Genomic DNA, 10,337 nt, shown 5'->3' on the forward strand with positions numbered 1-10,337 from the left:
TCTGTAGAATTCCATTGACGACTGTCATGGATGACTTATAAGAGGCAATTTTGAGATTCTATTTCATCTCAAAGAGAAGACTTTGAGGTTAGCATTATATTAGAATAAAAACAGTTTTGCTTGTGATTAGGATGGGATTTGATTTGATCTTTTAAAAGTAGATTTGATTCTTAATTGCTGTGTTTTTCATATGGAATCAACCCTGTAATAGCTTACGGTGGCACGCTCGATTAGAAATTTAATAAAATTATAGATAGTTGGTCACCTTCTTCCTCAATCTCATAAAATTGGTGGTATGATAGCTCTTGTTTCTCCACTTTAATTTTATCAACTAATGGATTAATACGTCACATTTTATTACTTGTAATATTTGCTATATTCTATAAGATGAATGATTCAGATTGCAGAGTTGGCCAAGATGGAACTACTAAGACCAAATACTCTCTCTGGTTGGTGAACTGGAGAGAAGCTCACACTTTGTTTTATGAAGCAATGTATGCCTAGTATGCAATTTTGGTAATGGACCCTACCAGTTCATTTCATTAACAAATCCAAGAGAGCTATGGTGAAAAAAGAAAGAAGGATCAAACAAGAAAAAGGACCATGCACAACAAGAATGTAAGCATACCAACTTCTCAAAGTACATACAACCGACAATAGAATACGGTTATTCAACAAGATTACAAAGCAACCAGACAATCTCTTATGCTATAAAGTTTAAATACAATACCCTTTTGAATTGAATTGGATGCAAATTTCAATCTAAATACCCTTTTGAATTGAATTGGATGCAAACTTTAATTTCCAACCCCAACCAATCTGCCTCAGAGAGCTGATATACTGGTAGCTGAGGCAATTTTACCTTCTCTAGTTCAGAAACCAGATTTGTTCCTAGTCACACTGGATGATAACTATCAACTTTCAACTTTCAACTTCAATCAATCTGTATTAAATGATAAATCATAATAATTATAAGAAGAAGATGATGATGCACTAAATTTTACCACAGTAGCTTTATCATGAATAACAAATGATTTCAGTTTATATCACAACATCAAATGATGCAATTTAAAATGAAAGAACATAACCTTGTCAACACCATGCCACTAACATTTATGTTACAACTCAGGTATGGATATCAGGTGCAGATATAGTATATGAGTATCTGATTCATCTGATTCTCATTTCCAAAGATACAAGGATACAACAAATTAATATTTCTTACTACAATTTTGTTTTCTAAGTAAAATAATGTTCACAAGGTGTGATAGAGCAGCTATTCATGCATAGTATGGGGGGTTTTATGCACAGTTTTATAGTTAACTCGAACTACTATATATGTTTGTTAGGTAAATGTCAAACTACACGTCTGACACAGGTACTTCATACATTTAGAATTATAAGAGTCTATGTAATATAGCACCATATTTCCAATACCTTGCACAAATGTAAAGACAAAACAGAAAAGGAAAACTATAGCAGTACCTGTGATGACTCATGATGATGGTCCCCCACAAAAACCTAAGATAGGCTTTCAAATTTGCAGAATGATGTTGTCTGCTGGTAGTGGTTGATCACTGGGATGTGGCGAACTCTTGGATGATCAAAGCCTTCTTCTCCTCGTATGCTATTGACAAGTTCATCTGAAACATCTTTCAGTTCCAGTTCTTGGAGGTTGGTGAGGTACTCAATGCCAAGGGGCACCTTCTTCAATTTGGTACATACACACAGACTTATGCGTGAGAGGCTTGGCATCGCACCCTTCTCAATTATTATTTCAACTAATTCAGGGGAAACAAGTACAGACAAGTGCTGAAGCTTAGGAAAGCCTTCATGGAAGCACAATTTCTTTATGCCATGATCATATGCATTGACAAAAGCAAGGCGCTCCAACTTGGGCAATGCATTTATGTACGGAATGGGATCCTCCGTCAGCCGGCTCCAATGCAAATGCAAATGGACAATACTGCTAAGTGAACTAAACCAAGGAGGCGCACTATTTAATCTCCCAATCAGAGTGAGCTTCCTAAGAAGTGGAGGAGGGGATGATAAAGCATCCATCCGAAGGGTTTCCTCTTCATTGGAAACCATTACCAGTAGATGGCGAAGGAGTTTAAGCTTTTGGAGTGAGGCACACAATGCTAATTGATCTTCTTCTTTCACCTTTGTAAGCCCTATCCTTTTGAGTTGAGTCATGTTCCCAATTCCCCTAATTATGTCGCCATTTGCTTCAACAGAGGTTAGGACTTGCAAGTTCTTTAACTTCAAGACGTCTGCTGGAACTTGCACCCCTATCATATAGGTAAATACTTCCTTTCCAGTATCACCATCATAAGCAAGTAAATGGCGCAAATTGTGCAACTTACCTAGCCCCTCTGGAAGTGCCTTCACCATTGTCCTCCGAAGATCCAGGGTTTGCAGATTCATAAGCCTTCCCAAGGATTTCGGGAGCTCCCTTATACGAGTTCCTTTTAGATTCAAGTACCTCAAATTGAATAATTTACCTATTGTTTTGGGTACACTGTCAATTGGCACACCTCTCAGCTCTAATACCCTTAACAGTCTAAAACCAGATAGAAATGGATCTAATGGAAAGGTATGGCACTTGTCAAAATGAAAAGCAAAGAAAGAACGAACCCGTGACATATCAGTACTGCACAGCTGAAGTATTGCATGATCAAACGTGTGAATGGAGAAGCGGCGAGCAATTCTTTCATCTTTTATTCCCTGTGGATCATATATAGAACAGAAATGATCTTGTTCAGATACAGAAAGTGCAAGCTCTCGCATTAGATCATGCAGTTTGCATAATTTGGGCCTCAAAAAAGTGTTGTTCTTCCTTGTAACTTGGAGCAGGCTTCGGGAGATGAGTTCTTTAAGATAGCCTTTTGCAACCTCCTCTGGTGTGAGACCTTTCCTTTCTTCTACAAACCCTTCAGCCATCCATAGTCTTACAAGTTTATGTGCTGAAATCCAATGATTGCTAGGAAAAAGACAGCAATACAGAAAGCAATTCTTAAGGTAGTATGGTAAGCCATTGAAGCTGAGCAACAAAATGGCTTTCACCACTTCGAGCTTGGAATCTTTGCACAGATGCCAATTGAAACTGTCATAGACTGCCCCCCATTTCAGTTCTGACTTGTCTTTTGAAGCCATGAGACCACCCATTGCCTCAACAGCAAGTGGTAGACCCTCACATTTTTTCACAAGGGCCCAAGCAAGGTTTTTTAAATATGGAGGACAGTGATTATTAGGTTCACTGGCAAAAGCCTTCTTGCAAAAAAGGATCCAAGCATCACAATCCTCAAGAGGATTACGCTGGATAACATGGTGTGCAACTCCATAAGGGTAAGATGCTATGTCTTTGTTTCGGGTTGTTAGAATGATTCGGCTTCCATTTCTACCATCTAGAAGTACAAGTTTAATTTGACTCCAAAAATTAACATCCCATACATCATCTAGAACAATGACATACCTTTTCTGTTGCAGGAACTCCACTAGAGTTTCCATCAACTGTTTGTAACCCATGGAGCTTAAGCTTGATGGTACTAATTCTTTCCTTCCGCAAAAAAGTTCTTTAATCATCTTTCTAAGCAGGTCCTCAATCACATAGTGCTGGGAGACAGTAACCCACGCGTAGCAGTCAAAACACCGCTTCACTGCTTCATTGTTGTAGGCTTTAGCAACCAGAGTTGTCTTACCAGAACCCCCCATGCCCCAAACTGAAATGACAGTTCGTTGCATTTCTCCTTCAATCAACAACTTCAATAATGAGTTTATTTCCTTCTGAATCCCCACAACATCGTCATCATTAATAAACAATGCAGACTCTGCAAGGTTCTGTACCGATGTTGGAGCAGCATGTGAGCTTTGACCTTCTTCTATTCTACCAAATTCATATCTTTTGCTCCTTTTTGCAATGGCCTTGATCTCGGCACTGATCTCCTGCAACTTGATGGCAGTTCGATGCTTCACCAGGAGTTCCTTGGGGAGGTGAACAACTCTTCCAAGGAAACTTCTGAAACCACCACCTCTGTTTAGTTGGCCACCCATATGATACATGAACTCATCAATTATGTTTTCAGCCTTGTATGCTATGTCCCTTACTTGTGTCACCCATAGTCTCAACCCTTCACTATCATCTTTGAACTCATCTGCATCCTTCAAGAATGATCTCGTGCTTTCTAGTTCAAGCTTAAGCTCATTGATTTCACCACGGACTGCTCCTAACGAGGCTGCTTCTTTCTGAAGAAGGGATCCAATGCTCCCAACCAAGAATTGTACAGCAGCGTCAGCCATATTTGTTATCTTAAAGGATCTCTCAGGAAAGAAGTTATACCTTCCTCCTCTCTCCTTTGTTCTCTCTGTATATAAGATTGTTGAAGAACTGTGCGATGTCTAAGTGACGTAAATTAATATAACCATGAAACCCACTAACCAAATAATTATGCCAAAAGCTTTTGTCATGTTGTGGACGAATAAATTCCATTCTTATCAGAGCATATTAGAAAGCTTTCCACCTAAATCTACAGGAAGATCTCCTAGTGTGCCTCAAGAAAAAAATGATTCCATGTCGTCTGTGCAAAACTTCAATGGCAAATAGGTACATAAAATTATCAAATATTTTCAGACGTCTTGATAGAATTAAAATATATATATATATATATATATATATGTAACGGTAGATGGGTCAATTAAAACAAATATATTTCTTCAACAATATAGATTGATCCAGCAACTTTTGAGTTCTCTATATTTGACTTAATGAATAACTTGAAACTACACCCAACAGACAAACATATAATGGAATGAATAAAATCATCTCACTGCACTAATCTTCTCGGTAAGTCACTGAGTCACCATATCAAATGAATCACATCTTAGCTTCCCATCTTTCAAGGAGAAATACTACACGACCAAAACTGGCCAATGGTATCTGCTTGCATGCCATCATAATAAGAGGAAATCAATCCCGAGTGAGGAGGGTTCCATTAGAAATAATTTCAACCAACATTAACGCCCCATTTGTTTCAGCTAAAAACATTTTCTAGAATATGTTTTCTGCATTATTTTATGTCTGGTACGACAGTAAATGTAAGTAAATGGAAAACATTTTTCATGATTAACCAAATATGAACTGATTCTGTTGGAAAACATTTTCTCCTTTTCAAAGGTGGAAAACATTTTTCGAACTATAGTCTTGCACTATGCTACTTGAATTGTGAATCGTTCCAATACGAGGAAGGAGAACGGGAACAGGAACATGGACGTGGTATGCCACATGCTCTATATGATAAGAGTAGGCTTGTATAGACCACACTATTGGGATTTAAGGATCTTTTAACTGCAAGAGCAATTTTCTTCCACTAATTAGACGTCTAATAAGATGTAGTTTATTATTCTTCAAATGATCATGTACAATAATATTTTAGGAGCATTTATGACCCATTGTTTTTGCTTTATTTCTTGCCAAAACTCCACTGTCTCTAGATTTTTAGTTCAAAACATAATTGAATTTTTCCTCTTAATACGTGGAAAAAATATTGGGATCCCATTAGATCACTAAATTCACCGTTTCGGAACAAAAATGTACACATATTTGAAAACATGTGTTCTAAAATGTAAATCACTCGGGTATTACTATTTTCTGGTAACACTACTACTATCACACTACCATTGTCATTGTCATCATCTGCCATTGCCACGGCCGCCACCACCACTACACAACAAACTAACACATCATGTTCAAGGTTGCAACCAAACACAAGAAAAAGTTTTCTGTGGAAGTCATTCTCTGAATTGGTTCCGGGAAAATATTTTTCACCGAAAGAAATGGAAATATCAAAAACATCTTTGGCTTTGTTTTCCTAAATGCGATTTCAGTTGTGTCCACTTGACCCAAAATCTTTCAAGGAATGAAGGCAGATTTTTATAGTGATATGGTATGTTTATTATCTTGTTGATAGAATAAGTTGAGTGCCCATTCTTAGGACTTAAGGTACACGTGCTTCAAGAGTAAAATACTTTCCTTTAATCCTTATAATGGAGTATTCCCTAAACTGACGTGAAATGAGGAATATGAAGAAGAAAAAGTAAAAAGTAAAACCAAAAAAAAAAGGGATCATCATCAAATATTTTCTAAATAGAATCAAATTCAAAGGTGATGGACTTGTCAAGAATCACAATGTAGTAAAGGAGGGTAGAATGTATTATTGAATTTGTGGGGGCTTACAGATTAAGGAGCATATTTAAGAGAATACATGAATAAATTTCTGTAACATCTCTTTCTGCAAAAGATTCCAAGTTCTGCAAAGATTACAAGCAATCTAAGGATGAGCATGGGAAATGGGTCCATCCATGGGAAAATGCCCATTCATGGGATGGATTCGGTGGTGGTGCACCGAATCCGGATCCTCCGTCGCACTTTCCTGTAGCCCTTCCCTGTCGCCCTCCAAAACGACGTCGTTTTGGAGGGTTTTTTTTTTTTTTTCCTTTTCTTTTCTTCTTCTTCTTTCTTTGTTTCTTTCTCTCTCTCTCTCTCTCTCTCTTTCTGCTGATGGGTTTCTTCTTCTTTCAACAGACAGACGCGAGACAAAGAGAGAGGCACCGATACATCACATACCCAACAACACCACAACTCACTACTCTTTCTCTCTCTCTCTCTCTTCACAAAACCCATTTTCTGGGTCTCTTTCAATTCTATTTAAATTCTTTCATTTCTTGATTATTTTTATTTTTTGGGAATTTTTGCCATCTCTGTTTTTGAAGTTTATTGTGAAGTTTGTGATTAAATTGATATTTTCAATACAGATCTGTGAGTAAATCTGTAAAAAAAAAATCAGATTTCAAATCTGAACCCAAAAAAAAAAAAAAACAAAAAACACAGCATCAAATCTGAACCAAAGCTTTTGGAGCTTCCTATTTTTTTTCTTCTTCTTCTTCTCACTGTGATGAAGCCGAAAGCATTTCATCTGAACCAAAAACTTCTTCTTCTTCTCACTGATAACTCTCTCTCTCTCTCTCTCTCTCTCTCTCTCTCTCTCCCTCAAAACACTTCATTCAAGCGGTGGAGGATCTTCCCATTTTATTTTTTTTTTTGCACAGCTTGGATTGCTCACAAAATTTTTGGAGTTTCAGACATGAGCTTAATGGATGACTTTGTTGAGATGAAGAAATTAGCGATAGTTACTGTTGATACGCCCATGGGAAATTCTTACTCTTCTTTAGATGCAAGTAATGTGTTAGCAATTTCCTCAGACGAGCCTGGTGGATATCATTTAGATCCAAGAGGTAAGGAACTTGTTCCAGTGGTACAAGGTCAGTCCAGTGACATCAAACAGGAAATCCAAACAAAAGACGAATCAACTCGAAAAGGGTATGATTGATGAAATTTGATTTTAGTTCTTGGGTTTGTGGGTAAAAAAAGATGAAGCAGAGAGGCAGATCTGGAGACCCAGAAACCAGAGGGGAAAATCAAAATAAGAAAGAAGAAGAAGAAGAGGGGTGGAGTCAGAAAGAATTAATAATGGTAATATAATTAATAATAGTAAATCAAAATAAGAAGAAGAAGAAGAAAGAGGGGTGGAGTCAGAAACAATTAATAATAGTAAATCAAAATAAGAAAGAAGAAGAAGAAGAGGGGTGGAGTCAGAGACAATGGGTATGTTGTGGGAGTCAGGAGCCTCTCCTTGCAAGCTTGTGCTTGCGTCCGTCCTTGCAGATCTTCGGGTCTACTTTTAGGCCCAATTTTGATAATCCGAACCGTTTATATTTTATGATTTATTCAGTATATCATACCTGTAAAAAATCAAGTTGATCGGATATCAGAAAGTATGTGTTTGAAAAATTGAACTAAACACTATTTTTTAAAGAATTTAATAAACAGTTTTCCGAACATATGCTTTCTGATATCCGATCAACTTGATTTTTTACAGGTATGATATACTGAATAAATTATAAAATATGAACGGTTCGGATTATCAAAATTGGGCCTAAAAGTAGACCCAAAGGCCTGCAAGGACGGGCGCAAGCACCGAAGCTGCAAGAAGAGGATCCTCACTCATGTTGTGGAGTCAGAAACAAAGAAAGAAGAAGAAGAAGAAAAAAAAAAAAAAACCCTCCAAAACAACGTCGTTTTGGAGGGCGACAGGGAAGCGCTACAGGGAAGTGCGACGGAGGATCCGGATTCGTGGTGCACCGGGCACTAGGTGTTAAATGGCCTGTTCTTGTATGATGCGCATGACTGATAGAAACCAAAGAGACACTGGCATAATAGCTGGTGTCTTGAAACAGCTAGGTATCATGAAAAGTTTTTTATGAAAATAATCATGAAAGATTTGTGGCTTTTAGATTACACTTAGAATAAAACACCACACACTAATCAAAATAATCTAAAGGTCATAAATCTTTCCTGATCATTTTCATGAAAAATTTTTCTTGATCGCTAACATTTCTCGTCTTGAAATACCAGCATGATAACATCATGTCCCGAAGAATATAAAGTCTATACTACTATTGTTGAGGATCGGGGGCACACCAGGGAACTCAAACAAGCAATAACACACAAGATTTAACGTAGTTCGGCAAGTCGCCTACGTCCACGGGCAGCGGATTCACTATATTGAACAAAATGGTAAGAATTACAACACTCTCTGTAATTCTCTCTCTCTTTGCTTTCTAAGCTCACACCCCTCAGCTGTACATCTCAACTCTCCTTAGCTTCTCTATATATAGATGTACGGGGAGCAAATATTCCGGCGTGCCCGTATTCCTTTCTTCCGAGCTCCGTCGATATCCGATCACCTGCGAGCAAATAACGGTGAGCTACCCGGCGGTGTGTGGCCGGAAACACCCTCCGACGGTCAAATTAGCACACACCTTAGAGGGAATAGAGAGAAGGGAGAGAGTGTTTGAGTGTAAGAAATTCCTTACAGAGTGTTCGTCTGTCGCGTATGGGGGGCGCAGACATGCCTATATACCTTCTGAGCCCCTTACCCACTCCCAGTCATCTCCTGACACGTGGCTCTGCTATTCCATCTGTCAGCATAGACCTTGCTGAACATCACCTAATCTCAACTGCCTGGCTTCACAGCTGGAGCTCGGCAGCCGAGCTGCTCTACCACGGCCATGCCATGCTTCATACCCATGCGCCTAACCGGACAAACACATGGAGGACCGGGCTAGGCGGCATCCCGGCAAAGCCTAGCCCGGGTACCTCCTTTGGTCGGCCTTCCTGCCGGTCAATCAACTACCTCGGCTGACCACGCCTTTCCGGGCGCCGGTCACTCGGTCTGTCTGGCATCGACCATCCTCGGACCGAGCATCCTGGTCCGACCGGTCACTTCCTGGCTGAGCAGTTTCTGTTCGGTCCGGGGTGGCACACACTCAGTCCAAACTCTGCCCGGCCCAAATCTGTCCGGCACAACTCTGTCCGGCCCAAATCTGTCCGGCACAACTCTGCCCGGCCCAAATCTGTCCGGCACAACTCTGTCCGGCCCAAATCTGTCTGGCACAACTCTGCCCGGCCCAAATCTGTCTGGCACAAAGTCCATATCATTAATCTCCCTCTCAATTGCCCCTTAATTCCGTCCGCTGAAGCGTGACTGGGATTACTTATCCCGATCGGGGTAATACTTCCTCGGTCCTCAATATGCAAGATGGTGACCGTACTAAGAAAGCGAGCAAGGTCCGCTCCACGACTTCCTTCTTGGCGAGCAACATCAGCTCGGTCAAGGAACTTCCAAGGTCAGCGAGCAAGGTCCGCTCCGCGACTTGCTTCTTGGCGAGCAACAACAGCTCGGCAAAGAACTTCCAAGGTCGGCGAGCAAGGTCCGCTCCGCGACGTGCTTCTTGGCGAGCAACATCAGCTCGGTCAAGGAACTTCCAAGGTCGGCGAGCAAGGTCCGCTCCGCGACTTGCTTCTTGGCGAGCAACAACAGCTCGGTCAAGGAACTTCCAAGTTCGGCGAGCAAGGTCCGCTCCGCGACTTCCTTCTTGGCGGACAAGATCAGCTCGGCCAAGGAACTCCAAAGAAGGGGAGCAAGGTCCGCTCCGCGACTTCCTTCTTGGCGGACAAGATCAGCTCGGCCAAGAAACTCCAAAGAAGGGGAGCAAGGTCCGCTCCGCCCCTTCTTTCTTGGCGGACAAGATCAGCTCGGCCAAGGAACTCCAAAGAAGGCGAGCAAGGTCCGCTCCGCCACTTCTTTCTTGGCGGACAAGATCAGCTCGGCCAAGGAACTCCAAAGAGGGGGAGCAAGGTCCGCTCCGCGACTTCTTTCCTGGCGGACAAGAACAGCTCGGCCAAGGAACTCCAAAGAAGGCGAGCAAGGTCCGCTCCG

General features: G+C 40.6%; 1 protein-coding gene across 1 annotated transcript; it reads right to left on the reverse strand.

Moving 5' to 3' along the window:
• Positions 1-604: 604 nt before the first annotated feature.
• LOC114318390 (disease resistance protein RPM1) lies at positions 605-4,299 on the reverse strand. The gene is made up of 2 exons (XM_028265282.2): positions 1,486-4,299; positions 605-943 (listed from the first exon to the last, which is right to left on the reverse strand). Exon 1 carries the CDS (start codon positions 4,297-4,299, stop codon positions 1,522-1,524), a length of 2,778 nt encoding a protein of 925 aa, XP_028121083.2. The 3' UTR covers positions 605-943; positions 1,486-1,521.
• Between the last annotated feature and the right edge of the window lie 6,038 nt (positions 4,300-10,337).

The sequence above is a fragment of the Camellia sinensis genome, chromosome 13 (genome assembly GCF_055761805.1).
Source record: "Camellia sinensis isolate YWXY chromosome 13, ASM5576180v1, whole genome shotgun sequence".
NCBI classification, from domain to species: Eukaryota; Viridiplantae; Streptophyta; class Magnoliopsida; order Ericales; family Theaceae; genus Camellia; species Camellia sinensis.